Genomic DNA, 18,528 nt, shown 5'->3' with positions numbered 1-18,528 from the left:
AAACAAATCTCCTTGTTGCTAGAAGACGAATGACAAATGAAGACAATATTTCAAGCTCAAAATATCAAACATTGACTGGATGGAATCACAGTCTGAAGCTAAAAAAAAAAAAAAAATGTTTCTGTGAGATCTGCCAACTTCAAATCGCCCAAAATCTGCAGACTACCTCTGACTTTTGGCAACTGGCTTTGACAAAAATCAGGGCAAAAGTCATGTAGTATATTCCAGTCCTAACTAGCATCAGATAATCTAATAATAAATGACAGCGGACATTCTTTGTTGTTTAGTAAAGTTTTTAGATTTGGATATTCAAATGTTTTACATGGTTGAATGACAAATAAGTCTACATTTTACAGAAGAAATTTTACTGTACATATGGATAACTTTACAATGCCATTGCTTTTGTAATATACTGCGTATATAACAACCTGCAGTTCATGTAGTGCAACCAAATTCAAAAGACACTTCTTCATCAAGCAAATGAATAGAGACCAGACACTTTAAAGGTTGTTGCATCCCTATCCAAGAGAGAGAAAGCAAGATTCTATGACATCATGAAATTCAGGTGAGTCATTTCACCATACATAGCAGGGTCCATAAAGACTCTTCATTAACGTGAATATTTTTGCATTTACAGCATTATGCCAAACACATTCCTCATCCACAACACCAATCAGAGCACTTGAACATCTTTCAAAGGGAATAGCATGTTAATGTCAGTTCATTTAAATACCAAACTCTGCTACGGGACACAGCCTAAGCCCTTGTGCATTAGGACAATACATTTATAACTTAACATTAACAGCAACGGATACAAAAAAAAAAAAAAAAAAAAGAGATCTTAAAGCCATTTTTCACATCTACAAATGTCCAGAAGATATTTTCATGCCTTGATTTATGAAGAGCTGGGAGAGGGGAGCAGACAGATTATGGCAGGTTAACTATAATTTTGCATATACTGCATACAAAGGGAAGAGGGTTTGCATATATATTCTGGAATAACTACAGCCGTTTACGACTTTTAAGAGACCTGAAACCAAGAGCAAATCACATGAAGAAATGTCCAGGTCATAATTCACCCCAAAATCAAGAGAAAACAAAATAATACAACTATATTTTGCAAGAACAAAATAAAGCCTTACTAAATATAAGCACTACATCCCAAAATATTATCTGGATACAATGACTTAATAAAAATGTATTTAAAGTAGTACAACAAATACTACCATGATGTATACTTAAAACTGTAAATTTCAATTTAATAAAATAATATACATATAAATAATTTAATAATTTCTTTTAACAATATATAACGCATGTAAATTTGTTTTCTTGATGGTCAATTTAAATCTTGATGTACCTAAAAATAGGCTTCACTTTCTTTTTGCAAAACATATTTTCTGAATGTTTTTCTTTTAGATTTTAGTTGATGAACCAGAAATTTCTTAACAGATTGACCCTAACCTTCTTTATGACAATGCAAAAAAAAATAAAAAATACAACATAAACAGCAGGCTTTGACCTGTGTGACACGGACATGGAATCATCTGAATCATTCAGTGACATCATGCAAAGGGAGATTTTTTTTTCTTTTCTTTTTTGTCCACTTGGAATAACAATTCACGATATTCCATTGAGCCCATTGACCTTTCAGAGAAGTCACTGTAACACTCTCCCTTTAAGAAAAAAGTCCCTACAAGAGCTGGTTTGATAGCTAGTCGTCCTCACTATGGCTTAATTCCAGTATACACCGCAAAGAAGGGCAGAGAGTTAGTGGGAGATGACAGGGAGAGCGATTTGTCATGTGATGATTGGTGACTTCCGAGCTGGAGTACAATTCCTTTTAGTGGTTTCATTCTTGCCTGTATTAGTTTGACATTAAGACAGCGTTAGAGATGAAAAGCAATTAGCAGAATAATGAGTATAATAAAATGAGCAAAAAGAAATGTCACCATGACATTAGGCCAATGATGCATTCTGGGTCGGGGCCCTGTAGTGTATACCATGAGAAAGCAGGAAAGGAGAGATGTACCTCTGCAGGGACATCTCTTATCTGACATACTGCTGGCTCTGCCTCACTGAAGTCAATCAACAGTGCTGGATTTCCTCTCAACGCTCTGTCCTCAAGTCCAGCAGACGTTTAGTGCGCTATGGGTTCGAAAGCATTTGCCGTACAAACAGGCAAAAGCCTCCTTTGTGTCTTCAGTTGCATGGCTTGCATTGCGTTAGTATTGCTTTCCACTGACACGGAGACCTGAGAGACAACGCTGAACTGTTTCTGCAGATCTTACATCTGTACATCCACCAATGTATCTGCTGTAACTTTAAAAGGAGGTTTAGGAGTGTTCATCAACAAATGGGCACAGTGATTAGAAGCCAATGAGGACCAAACTAAATTTAGTTTTGGAGTTACTTTGGATGCGCACACTGAGTTCAGTTTCTCGGTCTCGATTGACAGGTTTCGCTCTCAAGTAGTAGGGGTCAGAAGAATCCTGACGATGACATTAAATTGAGCTGGTTTAAAACTGATTGTATAAGGCGTTTGGAGCTCTTTTGGCTTCAAATGCTGAGAATAAAGAACATGACACTAAATATGGATCTTCAAGTGGTTCAAAAAGTTCTCTGAAGATGTTTGTACACTAATATACTTCTATGGTTGAGCTCCTCAAAGAGTCTCTGACTTGATACGTTTAGCTCAGTTCTACTAGTTTAAGAAGTTAGTTTCTTCATTCACTTTCCATTTGTTGGACAAGACAGGGTAGACATTGATGGAAAAATTGAGCTTGAGCAACTCAAGGTCAAGAGCCTTAATTGAAGGCCACAATGCCGATGAAGCAGGATTGTAATCTTGTAATGTCTCCTACTTCAATCTCTGTATGGCCACCTTTAACAGTTAGGCCACCGCCAGTCTTGTTGATGTTTATGTTTGTAGATGTTTGTGTTTGTACATGTAGAATAAACCAGCATGGGTTATGAAAGCTCAAAGCCAGTGTTCATGCTGATTGCGTAGCGGAGTTTGTCTCTGAGTATGCTCTTCTTGCTGTAGTTGGGCAGCTTGAGTAGGTTGAAACAAGTGGAGGATGTAGGAAGGCGACCACCTGGCTCCTTTTTACGGATGGTGAAAAATCCACGGAGAACACTGCCTAGAGTGTCACCTGTGTCCTGCATACACAATCAAACAAAAAAGAAAGATGAAACAACAAGATCTTTGCAGTACAGTGTATGGATTAAGATGATGAAGTAATCTAACCTGATCGTCAGATACTTCCACACAGCGGATGGAGAAAGGAGGTTTGAGGTAGGCAAAACCGAGCAGAGGAGGTCGTGAGCAGCTGGTGACAAACTGTGACGAAAACAGCCACTTAATAGACGGCAATAAACATTTGAAATATAACTCCTTTAAGATTTGAGAAGTATTACCTTCAGGAACATGGCTCTCTCCTCAGGGGAGAAGTCACTGGAGAGAATGTCCCAGAGCCAAAGAATGACTCTGTGGCTGCTATGGAAACCTCCATAGTACACAGTGTGCTTCCTGGGAGACAGAGAAAATGGCATTGCAACCTTTTTATGACTGTTCTTCACAGCATGTGACTATTAGGGCTACATGTGGACACCAATTTCTGCAATGATTGTGGGAAAGATCTGCACAGTGGATATAAATGTGGTGAAATAAGGATATGTCAACAAATGTGTATGTTAGAAACAAAACTTGATTTAAATTAGAAGGTCAGAGACCAGAATCACCACATACAGTAGCTAGCTTTGACGTAACACTCATAGATCATTTAAAACAATAACAAATTAAAGAATTATTTCAGAATAAAATCTGCAACATAGTATGTGGTGGTATTGTACTTTAAAGGGATAGTTCACCCAAAAATTATCCCATGATTTACTCACCCTCAAGCCATCCTAGGTGTTTATCTTTTTTTCAGACAAACACAATCTGAGTTAAAAAAATATATATATATATAAAAATAAAAAGTATCCTGGCTCTTCCAAGCTTTATAATGCTAGTGAATGGGGCTCAAGATTTTGAAGGCCAAAAAAGCACATCCATCCATCCATCCATCCATCCATCCACCCATCCAGCTCCAGGGGGTTAATAAAGGCCTTCTGAAGCAAAGTGATGGGTTTTTGTAAGAAAAATAGCCATATTTAAAACTTTAAAAACTATAATAACTGACTTTTGGCAAAAGCCATACGTAAGTCTAGTTCCGGGGGAAGAGTGACCTCTGACCCAACGCATGACGTATTGATGAACATGGAAGCGCAGAGGATAGAGCCATACAAAACACTGGTCATGAATTAAAGGTCCTGTTTTTCGTGATCCCATGGTTCAAACTTTATTTAGTAAATAATGTTGTTGTTAGAGTATAAATAAAATCTGTAAAATTTTAAAGCTCAAAGTTCAATGCCAAGCGAGATATTTTATTTAACAGAAGTCGCCTACATCGAACGGCCAGTTTGGACTACATCCCTCTACTTCCTTCTTTAATGACGTCACTAAAACAGTTTTTTGATTAACCTCCGCCCACAGGAATACACAAAAAAGGGGGCGTGGTCTTGTTGCGCTCCCACGGAGAAGAGCAAGAGTTGCCTTTGTAGAGTGTGTTTGTCGTCATGTCGTTGAAACGGTGTTATTTTCATCCTGCAGTCCAATCACCTTTGTTTGGCTTCCCAGGGACGCTGTACTTAGAGATCAATGGTTACAATTTATGTTTAATTCGGTTCCCGAAAATTATAATTGTGTTATCCTTACTGCAATAGTTAATGTTGGACTGCAGTGCACATAATGGCCACAAGAGGGGACTATGTTTATGCATATGAGTGTTTTCCGTATGAGGTACTCTTCTGAGTGAGTGCTAACGTTGTACATTTTCTGTCGCTGCTTGTGGAGATTAAAGAGTTCAGTCTCTCGGGAATTATTGTCTTTTGTGTTCATTCGGCACAACACCACAATAATCCACATGTAAAACTATGTGCAGCACACGTTATGGTAAGAGGCGTGACCTTTCCGGTCAAGGAGCGCTAAGCTGCTGTCGAATCACAACACAGGAACCGCTGGCACAATCAGAACTCGTTACGTATTTCTGAAGGAGGGACTTCATAGAACAAGGAAGTCATCAGCCCGTTTATATGACAGTGGAAACAGCGGTATACAGATAAGTAAATTATGTAAAAAATACTGTGTTTTTTTTACACGCGAAACATGAACACATGTTATATTGCACACTATAAACACAATCAAAGCTTCAAAAAAAACACGAAAAACGGGACCTTTAAGGCGTCTACACTCACCCAAGATTACGCTACTCCTACATTCAACTTCATGCGTCGGGTCAGAGGTCACTCTTGCACTGGAATTCGACTTGCATATGGCCATTGCCAGAAGCAAGTTATTATAGTTTATAAAATTTTAAATATGGATATTTTTCTTACACAAACGCATCGCTTCACTTCACATCAGAAAGCCTAACCCCCAGCTGTATGGATTACTTTTATGATGAATGGATGCGCTTTTTGGGCTTTAAAATCTTGAGCCCCATTGACTAGCATTATAAAGCTTGGAAGAGTCAGGACATTTTTAATATAACTCTGTGTTTGTCTGAAAGAGGATAGTCATATACACCTAGGATGGCTTGAGGGCGAGTAAATTATGGGATTATTTTCAGTTTTGGGTGAACTATCCCCTTTAAGGGGCCATTCCCACAGAACATGATTTGTATTTAAAAACAGAGGGTAGTGGAATAAATAAGTGCAAGGTCTAGAGATGTGTTTTTTAAACTTTTTAAATGAGCACTGTATTTTTAGAATGCAAATGTCAATCTAGGGCAAGTTTGCAAAAAAAACACGCTAAAGCAGCGCAGTGTAATGCAAAAACACGATCTGTATGAACGGCTTTGAATTCTGATTGATCGATCATAAAAGTGTAGGTAGAACTTCCACACAAAATCACATCAGAGGAGATAACAGATGAAATCAAGACACTCTACATATACAAGATAAAAGTTAACTTGCCAGTGAGGGAGTTGTTCCGTAAAAAACAACAACAACAAGGTGTTACATGACCCAGTGTTCAGGAAATGCTGGCCAACCGTATTTCTGTACGGTTTTGTACAGTTATGGTTACGAACTCTCTCTTTACCTCCCTACACTTTTTTTTTATTATTTTGAGTGAGATTCATGGGCCAAAAAGAGACTAAATAATATCATTATTGTGAAGCCTTTTGGCCACAATAATTGTGTAGTGAAAATCTGATATTGTGACAGCCCTATTTCAGACCAAATTTCATTGCCTAGCAATACAGGCAATCAAAAATAAAAAAGGGGTGTCTGTGCACTGAAGGTGTGATGCATTAGATGCTTCCAGCCTTGTCGACTATAGAGAGCAATTTAGGTTTAATGCAGTGCATCACTCTTAGTTTGTATTACAAATCAGCAAACTGATAAGCAAAACCCTTCAAGGCCAGAGTTAAAAACTGCAGGTTTACTTGAGATCATCCAGGTCTATCTCAGCGTTGTCTCCAGAGATGAGCCTCTGGACTTCAGGGGTGGAGAACATGTGCAGCCACTCTGGGTTGATGATGCTGCGGAAGCCCCTGATGAATGCTGCGGTCTGCTCCTTGATCTGAGTGTGCATGCGGAAGTGGGCCATCAGGTGGATGTAGCTGATCCTGAAGGGTGGAAGGGGGGTTAATGACAAAACATTCTTTTATTCTGTCCTATTCTAAGCTTGCAGAGAAGTTAAGCATTTGTCTGTGGCAGCAAATCCCTAATTGCTTTTTGAACCGCTCTGCTTCCAATACTAATTTGTTTTTTCATCGGGTCATTTCTCCTTATTGTATTGAATGTGAATAGGAGGCAGCTCTGCCACAAAAATTTCATTTACACTTGACTGAAGAGACAAAATGGACTCACTTGTTTTCATTAGTGACAGGCATAGTCTTTCCACCAGGAATTAGCTCATGACAGACTAACTGTGAAGAGACAAAGAAAGGAAAATAGTATAAGAGAGGACAAGGAAAGCCAATAGTGTCACAAGAACCAACAAAGTAGGTTCAGCTGACAAAAAAGTTGCTTACCTGCCCCATCACCTCTTCATCATAGGATAAAGTCAGACCCAGATCACTGACGTCCCCATCGTAACGCTGAAAAATCAAATTAATACACAGTCATGGATATTACTACACTTACAGTGAGAAACGTTTTTATTTTCCATAATTTAATGGGAGGAGAACAACACAAAAGAAGTGATATAAATGTACTTTAATTTTTTTAATGAAAATATTAAAGAATATATATATATATATATATATATATATATATATATATATATATATATATATATATATATATATATATATATATATGTATATATATATTTATATATATAAATATACGGATCTACACACACACACACACACACACACTGAATAAATCCATTGTAAAATATTTAGAAAATTAAATATTTAAAAACCAAAGGCGATGTGAAAAAGCTAAACAAATCTCAAATCGAATGGTCCTTTTACACCAAGAGCAAAACAAATATGAATCAAATCCTGAATCTGAATGAGTCGGGCTGAAAGAAAACTGCTGCGATATCATTCTGCTGTTTAAAAATGTATCAATTTCACCTTGAAATCTTCACATTTTCATTTATAAGGAGTTCTATAACAGATACAATATTATTAACGGTAGATTAACGGTATTTAAGAGTAACAGATTTCGGGAACCACTACTGCTGCAGCTGTTCACCATAGTGTATATTTGGGTAACATTAAAGTAATTGTGATGTGATGTGATGTCAATGTGATTTTTGGCCACCTTTCACACATACTTTTATGTGCTCACGTGACATTAAAGCAATGAGGCTCATGATGTGCAAGGGTTCAACTACTTGATATGTAATAAAGTTAATTTTTCATTCATTTATTTTTCATTTATCACTTTTATTAATTTTTCATTCATCACTTTTAGTTAATTATTCATTCATCACTTTTATTTTAAATCACACTGGACATCAAGCAATTTCAAGGGTGATATTCAAAATCTAATCACGTTTCAAACCTTGAAAACATAATGGTTAAAATCAAGCATTTTCCAAACTGTACAAATACTATAATATAGGGCTGCAACAATAAATTGATGCTTCTCGATTCGTGGATCAATTTTGAGATTTTCAGAATGCTTGGTGATTCTCTCTCGAATCGATTCTGAGCTTAGTTTTTAACAGCAGATGACGCTCTAGGCTAGTTTTTAACAGCAAGCTCAAATGCTCACGAAGAAGAGTGCTCATGTTTTCGGCTGAGTCTGAGAATGTACTTGCATCTCAGAATGCTTTTATGATGCAAGATTAATGTAAACAGACCACTGGAAATACCCTTGTAATTCACTTCAACCTTTTCGAACTTCATGAATAATTATTTTATAGAAGGTTCAAGTGGTGTGTGTAAGGAATTGGAAGCAAGCAGAGTATGGCTGTTTCTAAAGCACGCAGTGCCATCTGCTGTTAAAAACTAAGCTCTGAACCGATTTGAGAGAGAATCGCGATTCGTTTGGAAAATCTCAGAATCGATCAAGAATCATTTCTCGATTTGCAAGAAATTTTATTTTTTATTTTCCCAGCCCTACTACAATAGTCACGTTGGCACTGACCTTGATAGAGGTGAGGTTTTTGTAGAACTCTGAGTCGAGGGAGGGCAGCTCATCTATCGAGCTGTAGAAAGTGCTGTGATGATGACCTAGAACCTGACTGAGGAAAAAAGAGGCAAAAGGCACGTCCACCACAATGCCTTCATACATGGCCTTTCCCAGCATCTTTCCAACAAATTCAAACAGCTGAAGGTGGTTCTCATGGATGCTGGAGGTTGGGGAGGGGTATAATCTCTCATTCCCACTTGTGGTCTGAAAGAGAGAGAAAAAATATGAAGTGGAGGTTTATTGGTGAAGTAAGGAAGGTCTTATAAGGATCGTTTGGGTGAACTGCTCGCAGTCGTTTGGCCTAAGAGAGAGCAGTGTGTACCTTAAATAGATTGAGCGCTGGGTTGAAAACCTTCTTGATGATCTCTTCTAAAAACTCTTTAAACACACCATCCTGGTCAATTCCAGCCTCATCCACTCCTAAATCATTCACAAACTTAACTCGGATCACTCCTTTAATGGAATTGACAGGTAGACGCCGCAGCTGATCATAACCATCCTATGAAGAGTAACAAACAGAAAGAGATTATTACTATTATCATTATTATCATCCTGCATTTACATGTATACATTTGGCAGACACTTTCATCCAAAGCGACTCACATTGCATTCAAGGTATACATTTTATTAGTTCATCCGTTCCCTGGGAAACGAACCCATGACCTTGGTGCCATGCTCTACTATTTGAGCTACAGGAAAGCTAATAGGCATAAAACATGTCATCTAGGCATTGTGTATGTTTTAGTCCATCAAATGAATGACAAAGCATCCATTACCTCCAACATGCGTGAGCGTCGAATGGTTATATGGGTCACATGGGGAGAGGCGGAGCTTGTTTCCACCAATCCTAGAGTCTCTTTCTCTTTTGTCACAATGTTCCGGAACAGCAGCACCCTCTGTGAAAAAAACACATCTGTAAATTTCACATGTTTTGTTTAAAAAAAAATATTATTTGGTCAATCTAAATTGGATTCTCGGTCTCAGGAAATGGAAATTGAATGTTTGTATGATCCAATCCACTGAGGCACTGATGAACATTAGCAATTTTGGTTCTCACATTTTTGTGTGGGATGACATGAGGAATGTATTGAAGTAGCAGCTGTGCTCTTCTTTTGCCTTTCTCCAGCTCCTGGAACAACAGGCTGGGCTTCAGGTCTCTGTATTAGACATGCAGAGAAAATAAAAAGGAAATGAGACCTAATTTGTTGGCCGGTGCATTTATTTTTTCCCCTACATGAGAATAATAATCTCAGCAATTTGATTTGAATGGTCCCTAACCCCAACTCTAAAGTAAAACCAGAGAGTAATCTGGCTCAGTGATATGTAAGAGTGACACACTTGCGGAGCCAGTGATCTTCAGGCGTGAATCTCCTGCGACAGTCCCGCTCATACAGAACCATCAGCCAGCCATGAACACTGTGGAATAAGTCCAACTTCTCCCCTTTGGCATTCTCTGAAACAAATTAATGACCACAGTCACTACAGAAAGCACATTATCACTGGCTCCATATGCAGATGGCTCAAAACAACTGTGGTTTATCAAAATGAAACTGCAACCACAAGAAATGAGTGGAGAAAAAGACTGGACAAAAGAAAGCATAAACATAAAAGGTACATTGTTGCAAAAACAAACACATGGGCTAAATAATACTTGCTTACCTAAAATACCATCCCAGATCATCTTGTACACAAATGTGTTGAGAAAAGAGGAGATGGTGACTAGCTCTTCCATTTTAAAAGAAATCTGTTCCTCATACACCTCTATGTCATCCAGAATCCTGTAATATAATTCACAGAACAACATGCACATTCACACACACACACACACACACACATATATATAGTAAAAATAATTGAATAAAAAAAAAAAAAAAAATTAAATTAAATAGAATAAATGCAAAGTAGAAGCACTGTCACCAGTGAACTATACAACTCTTACGTGATGAGATGTCTGGAACAGTCACAGAAGAGCATCAGCATGGCCAGGAGCTGTTTGGACTCTTCCGTGTCATTATTGAGACACTCCATGAAGAGTCGTAGTCCTCCCTGAGGGCCAAGCTCACAGATAAATGCCCACAGCTTGGGCAGCAGTTCATCCAGATATGTCAGTCCTGGAAACAGAGTTTAATTAGAAACCATGAAATCAAGATTAACAATAATATCAATCTAATTTATTTTGACATTAAAGGTGCTCTAAGTGATGTCACGCGTTTTTAGGCAAAAACATTTTTGGTCACATACAGCAAACATCTCCTCACTATCCGTTAGCTGCCTGTTCCCTGAACACACTGTAAAAAAACGCGGTCTCTGTAGTCGCCACAAGCTCCGAAAACGGCAATAAAAACAAACTGGTGCAGCCTGGACCACGAAACATAATAAACATGCTCTAGCCAATAACCGACAAGAAAGATTTTAAATGCGCGTTCATGACTGTTTCAGGAAGCACGGAGGGGAGGGGGAGGAGGAGGAGGGAGGGTCTAGCTAGCCTCTGTTTTGTTTGACAACACTTTGAACGTCAACAGGAAGTTACTACACCCAGGATCAGTTAGAGCACCTTTAAATATTTAAAAGACCAAGAATGTTTTGTTTTACTTGCCAATACTACAGTGGTCTTGGACCTACCCTACCCTACAAACAACTATTTTTCTGCAGAAGTGTCTGATAAAAGCATAAACAGTTTTTCCAGGATCTGGAAACAAGGTGAGCTGTACTCAAACTGCATGTGCATTAACTTCTGACTTTAACAGAATACATTACTAAGAGATAAAACTGAAGTGTTTGCTTGAGTACATGTGTGTAAACAGCACTGACTACATAAATGGTTTCATATGAAAAGTACCTGTGAGAATCTGCAGGCGGATTTGTGTGAGTGTGGTGAGAGCCGTCTGATACAACACACAAATACTGCACACCTTCTGGACCTCAGCTGAATCCACACGCTTTCCCCCGACCGGTTTCAGGATGTTCCGCACAGATGCAGACTTTTGGAACGCTCTCTTGAACAGATCTAACCATGAAGAGAGTTTAACAAAGGATCCTCAGTGAAAACAGGATGAATACAGTCTTGATGACACAAGCAATCACACTGTTTACTTTTTATCCTTTGTTTAAAACAAAAAGGAGTGGTTATATTAAAATAAATAAATACAATTATTATAAATAATTAATTTACATAATCAAAATAACTGAATACTCTTCATGTCTTACAGTTTTTATTACCACTTAATAGGGGTGTGATGAGATTTCTTGTCGAGGTGAAAAGTAGTCTTATGATGTTGCCATGACAGAGTGTTAGGATGATTAGGAAAGAATATGCCACCGCTATGTTTACATTACGCCTCAACTATCGTTTTGCTTTGTATTTAAATAAAAAGCATTTAATTCAGTTGGATAACGGTCGCCGCCACTCCATATTCACAGAGTACGTGCGATCGAGAAAGTGAAAGTAAACGCGAGTGCGCATTCAAACGCGATTTCAATATCCCGCATTTTGAAAGCGGCTCCCTGATGAATACAAATATCTCTCAATATGAAAGCTATTTTAGGCTGGGCAGTGTAGTTGTAACCATCTCTCAGCTCTTTGTCAAAGAAAAATGTTGGTCTTATTTGCACTTTGAATATTGAGAGAGTACAATAAAGTACAACCATAATCTCAAAATGTTACCATAAAAATGAATAACAGTTTTCTCTTAATCTTATTAAGCACAAACAATAAGGTTTCATTTGTTAACATTAGTTAATGCACTGTGAACTATCATGAACTAACAATGAATGACTATTTTTATTAACTAACATAAACAAAGATTAATAAATACTGTAGCAAAGATATTGCTCATTGTTAGCTGATGTTGGTTAATACATTAATGTTAATAAATGAGACCTTATTGTAAAGTGTTACCATTTTTATTTATACTGTTTTTATTTCTATGATCAGTTTGTGGAAAGGAGTTCAGGTAGGAGGTCAAAAGTTGTGGAAGCTCATAAATCATGTACAGTAAGGTCTGAAGAGACAAACTCAACAGTCAGTTGAGTTTGTGGCAAAACCTTTTACAGTGTTTGAGTATTGTTGTCTTTTACTGCATATGATAATTCATACTCAGAAAGTAGAACTGAAATGACATTCATTACAAAATGATTAGTTAAAACATTTCAAATGAACCTGCAGAATATTTTTTCTAGTCATGTATTTCGCCATTGAGGATTTCTTAAAAATAGTGTGTAAAAATCTTGTCTCGTCTCGTGAACTCAATCTCGAGTCTCGTCACGTATTGTGAGCTACCTGTCTAATCACACCCCTACCAATTAATTTACAAGACTTTTCTAGTTTGAAATTTTTTTTTTAAAGCACAAACCGCTATTTGTACCAATCAAAAATATTATAGAGCTTGACCAAATTTATATAAATTTGTTAATTTAATTCTCTCATACAGTATATCCAGGTTATCCAAGATCATGATAATCCTGGTGCTTACATTTTTTTAAGGAAATGAAGTTTTGAATGGAATGACCTAAAATAAGAAATAGAATTTCAGTTTATATTTTTATTTAAAGCCGTTTTAGCATATTTTAAACCTTTTTTGTCTAATCTTAAATAATTTTAAGCCATCCTGTGAACCCCTTGAAAGTGTGCTGAGGCCCCCTAGTGGGTCCTAGCCCCAGTAGATGAGAACTTTTTTAGAGTTAGTACAAAAAAAGTGGTCAGAAATATGGCAGAAAAAAAAAATGTATAAGTGGTTTTCGGATACTGAGACAACATCCTTGAGTGTGCTTTAACGATAATCATTACAGACTCAGTCCATGTGTAATCATTTACTCAAGTTATGTTCTATTAGTCTGGTTAAAAAAAAAGAAAGAAATGTTTTAAACTTTATTGTTTAAAATGATGTGTTTCTCACTTTTGACAGGCAGGTTATTCTGTAATGAGCTTGACTGAGGAAGGGGTGGTGGTGTGGGATCTTGCGTTTCTAGCTTTTTGCTGAGAACGTCACAGAAGAGAGTGCAGATCACTGGAACTCCCCACAAACACTGTAACTGTTTTGTTACCAACGGCATAGACTCATTAAGCCTGGAGAGACAGCAAAGAGAGAGAGACAACGTGAAAGATGTCTTAATACAATGGCACAACAGAGAAATCCAGAAACAATGTGCTTAATTTTGTCAATATAACATTGACATACCCATAGTCAACAGTCTGAGAGAACCAGCCCAACACTGGGTGCCAGTGTGTGAGATTGGATTTCTTCTGAGACACATATCTCTGACAGTATGACAACATATCTGTCAGATCCTTGACAAAGTGACCAGCTTCCTGCTCTAGAACTTTTACATTAAAGTATCCCAGCTGAATGAGGTTACCTGTAAACAAAACATAAAAGATATGAGAGAAATGGGATTTACAAACTAAGAGCGAAGATAGCCCAGCAGTACAAGCACATTGATTCTTAGCTCTCTATTCACAGGTCCACCATTGTTTTCAATATCGAATACACACTCCAAAAAGTGTGTATAAAGCACACATGCTTACCTAGTAAGCACAGAGTGTGGCTTCCCTCCAGACACACACAGATATCCAAACACTGCTCCTCTCGGCTTAAAAACAAGACAAACTTGCGAAAGAGGTCATGGGTCTGCATGGTGACCATACACTGCAAGGAGCACAAATTCAGATTAATTTGAAGATCTTTAAGATGTGTATGTGAATGAGGTGTTTTTATCCTTTTGTATGTGTTTGTTTCTTACATCTGGAGTGAGTGTGTTGAGGTGCGAGATGAACGCCGGAACAGACATGATGTGAAGGAGGAAAGACCTCAGCAGGTTGTCTGAGAAATGTGCAGCGACAACTGGCCTGAAACACACAAGGACCAAAAGCTCATCACATTATCTGCAACTTCACAGAAATAGAGCTACTGATGTAATCAGACCGAGAGATGTCTCAGAGAGCAAACCCAGTTCTCATGGCAACCGACCTGAGTGACAGCGTAAAAATGGCTGTGAGGGTTCCTTTGGAAAGGGAAGGTCTGGATCTTGCCAATCCATTTGTAAGTAGAATCTGCAAAATGCAAAGATGCTTCTAATGTCAAAATGTTTGAAGCTCAAACTCTAAGTTTAAGCTAGATTTTTTTTTTTTTAATCAGATAACAATTTGCTGAATAAGTGTTTGAATTAATTGCATATACACTTCTCAAATTTTGGGGTCAGTAATGAAATTAATACTTTTCATTCAGGAAGAATGCATTAAATTGATTAAAAGTGACAGTAAAGAATTTAACATTGTAACAAAAGATTTCCATTTCAAATAAACACTGTTCTTTTGAACTTTCTATTAATTAAAGCATCCTGGAAGAATTGTATCATCGCTTCAACAATTGAGCATAATTGATTTGAACATTGATAATAAGAAATGTTATTTTTACAGACAAAACAAAGATTCTGATTGGCTGTTTGTATGAGCAGTACCTGAAGAACAGAGTAGAATCCCTTCTGATTGAGATGTCCCATGATGTTCTCACAAATCCTGTTTAAAGCAGGCTTGAGGGCCTCCCCTTTAAAAAAGACAGGAAATTATAGTAGGGTTCTACATATTTTAGCCTGCAAATCATCTTATGAGCTCTTATTATGTGACACGAACCCTTTCCTCGGATGATTTTCCATGTCGATGTGTCAGTGAACGTTATCAGCATTGTCAGGTGCAGTGTCACCAATTTATTATCTTGCAGTATGTCAGGCTGCAGAGAAAAATGGAACACAGGAAATAAGCATTCATCAAGAAGCACTTCCTGACCTGTATGTACAGATAACTGACAGACTCAAAAATGAACAGCTTTGGACTCAGAATTGCCAGTATGGAACCTTAATGATGATTAATTCAAAAAGATAAAGCACTGATCATAAAGCAGTAATATTACCTTCAGTTTTTTCAGAAATTCACAGGAAACCCAAAGAACATCTTTGATCTGTTTCAGCCAGGGGATGGTGAGATCTTTTGAAAGGGCCAGAGATACATACCATACCTAGAAAAACAATAGCTTGTCACGACAATGCAAAAACGTGGAACTAATATAAGTTAAGATAGGATATAAGATGTTGTACTCACTGATTGGTTGAAGGGTTAGTTCACCCAAAAATGAAAATAATGTCATTAATTACTCACTGTCATTCCACACCCGTAAGACCTTTGTTCATCTTCAGAACACAAATTAAAATATTTTTGATGAAATCTGATGGCTAATGCCACCGAACTTCTCAAGATCTAGAAAGGTACTAAAAACATATTCAAAACAGTTCATGTGACTACAGTAGTTCAACCTTAATATTATAAAGTGACGAGAATACTTTCTGTGCACCAAAAAAACCCCAAAATAACGACTTTTCAACACTATCTAGTGATATTAAGGTTCAACCACTGAACCCACATGAACTGTTTTGAATATGTTTTGAGTACCTTTCTGGATCTTGAGAAGTTCGGTGCTATTGCTGTCTATGCAGGCCTCACTGAGCCATCAGATTTCATCAAAAATATCTTAATTTGTGTTCTGAAGATGAACAAAGGTCTTACAAGTGTGGAACGACATGAGGTTGAGTAATTAATGACATTATTATCATTTGTGGGTGAACTAACCCTTTAAGACTTACTTTAGGTTCATTCTCAACATCCATGCTACTTAGTATGATTCTACACAACTTCTCAAATCTCTGTTTAAGAGAAAAAAAACAATGCCATCATTAATAATATTCACAAAAAAAGTGTAAATAAAATGTAATTGTTCACCTAAATAAAGAAATCATAACTAAACAATCTAAATTTTAAAAAGAATTGTGACGCTTACCAACTTATCTTCCTTGCTCAATATAAATAACAATTTTCTAGCAATTTTGAAGATGGATAATGCATTTCTTTTTGTTGAACCTGCATCACTGACTGCAATAAAGTCATCAACCTCTTTCCTGAAACAAAAAGTGAAAAAAATCTATTCAATAGTCTAAAACTATTTAGAAATGTTAATAAAAAAAGAAAATAATCAAAATCATAAAAGCATAAAATATTATTTAAATTAATTAATAAAGACTATAATTAGGATATTAACAATCACACAATACACTGGCTCAAATAAACCAAGCTATTTTTAAATAGTATTCACATTATTCAACACAATAACATTCAAACAACTTAATACTGAAATAAATACTTTAATACTGAATTCTACAGTTTTAATTTTCCTCTGTGAGGTTTCACTCCTCGTTTTTACTTTTTTATCTTAAGCCAAGAAAGTCAGCAAAGGCATGTGACTGTCTAGAACGGTTACAACTATTGTAAAAAACAGTTCATGTCAGCCCTAACCTGATTTCTCTTTGCAACCTGCAACGGCAGAGGAATCTTCTGACCAGAGCCTGGATTTGAGTGGCAGCTCTCTCTTTCTCCTTATAACCTTTCCGTTCCTCCCGTGCTATCCTGGCTTTATCCAGGAATTGAGATTTGGACGTTTGGGTAGCGGTGAACATGATTTCACTCTAAACTGTGGATTAAACTTTAAAATGTCATGGCCAGGAACAAAAACCTACATCATGGCTGAGAGCAAAAAAAAAGTCAGAAGCTATGCATGCCAGTACATAAGTGTAAAATTAGATTCATTTATATTCAAAGCATGGTAAATTAATAAAGAAAATTGTCTCATTTACAATTTTAAATTGTAAATGAGACATAAACACACACACAAACACACACACACACACACACACACACACACTCAATTACCTTTCCCTAATGTAGTGACTGGTAATGCTTCTGCTTCCACAAGTCACATGAATACTATCACATATTCACAGGTGTTGTTCTGCAGATCCATTGGACTCTACAGAAGAGAAGAGTAATTTGCTTTAATAACTTTTATTTAAGAAAATTAATAGTACTTTACAGTACAAAAGATCCATTGATTTAGACATGCAAGTCATGAGTCGAAGAATTAAAATAAATAACATGATTTTGATTAATAAGTACTCTGGAAATATGTTATAAACATATGGGAGATTTTACTTGACACATCAATCAGATCACAAAGCAGAAAGTGAAATCAAAGAGTATCTGACAGAATTATCAGACCAAAACTGAGTAGAGTCCTTATCATTTACTCGAAACATTGCTGTCAGTTTGCTTACACGACAGGATAAGCACTCAACTGAAACAATGTTCACACTAAAGGTTTAAATTAGTAGAAGATTTGAACAAAAAAACACAACGCAGTTCAAGTGAATTAAATGAAACCACAGAGACAATAACATTCACACTAGCTATCCAGCTAGCAAACACTAACACAGTTGCAACATTCAGCGAGCTGGCAACGCTTGGGAAATGATGTCACTTGATAAACGTGTTTCAAATGAAATGTAAAGAAAGTATTTACGTTATAAACAAAGGTTTCATTTACCTGAGCGTTTGAGAATAAATGGAAAACTGGTGTAAACAAAAGAGCGACCCAAACACCGCAGCTCTAATCCATTAACGGTGTAACCTCGTAATCCTTCCGGAGGAACATTTTTGTCATGACAATCCACTTTCACAAGAAATATGGATCATACTTCTTAATCGTCGTAGTGCACTGATGTCGATTCATTGTTAAAGCGATATTACACTTTATTATTTTAAACATTTAACGAGTAATTTGAGAATTAGATCAGCAGGGAGCTGTTTTTTGTACTAACCCTTTGTGGAAGATTTCGCGGAACCCTTTGTGATGTATTTGGGCTGCATCCGAAAGCTGTTTATGTTGTGTGTTTGTTTGTTTGTTTGTATTAAATTTGCAGTAGAGGCAGACAGTCATAAAATATAAA

The 18,528-nt window shown here is 36.9% G+C and overlaps 1 protein-coding gene across 1 annotated transcript; it reads right to left on the bottom strand.

Moving 5' to 3' along the window:
* Positions 1-6: 6 nt before the first annotated feature.
* ube3b (ubiquitin protein ligase E3B) lies at positions 7-18,331 on the bottom strand. Its single transcript, XM_067407801.1, has 27 exons — positions 18,126-18,331; positions 17,456-17,552; positions 17,042-17,216; positions 16,530-16,647; positions 16,336-16,395; positions 15,609-15,713; positions 15,332-15,428; positions 15,160-15,245; positions 14,670-14,752; positions 14,443-14,548; positions 14,228-14,348; positions 13,881-14,058; positions 13,599-13,768; positions 11,543-11,710; positions 10,643-10,814; positions 10,363-10,481; positions 10,042-10,156; positions 9,761-9,860; positions 9,480-9,599; positions 9,026-9,202; positions 8,659-8,907; positions 7,086-7,151; positions 6,922-6,980; positions 6,495-6,677; positions 3,421-3,532; positions 3,251-3,343; positions 7-3,162 (listed from the first exon to the last, which is right to left on the bottom strand). The coding sequence occupies exons 3-27, from the start codon at positions 17,200-17,202 to the stop codon at positions 2,971-2,973; spliced, it is 3,210 nt and encodes a 1,069-aa protein (XP_067263902.1). The 5' UTR covers positions 17,203-17,216; positions 17,456-17,552; positions 18,126-18,331; the 3' UTR covers positions 7-2,970.
* Positions 18,332-18,528: the final 197 nt, after the last annotated feature.

This window comes from Chanodichthys erythropterus, chromosome 13 (assembly GCF_024489055.1).
Source record: "Chanodichthys erythropterus isolate Z2021 chromosome 13, ASM2448905v1, whole genome shotgun sequence".
Classification (NCBI taxonomy): domain Eukaryota; kingdom Metazoa; phylum Chordata; class Actinopteri; order Cypriniformes; family Xenocyprididae; genus Chanodichthys; species Chanodichthys erythropterus.
The sequence above is the reverse complement of the archived record's forward strand: the minus strand, read 5'-3'. Positions and strand labels throughout refer to the sequence as shown.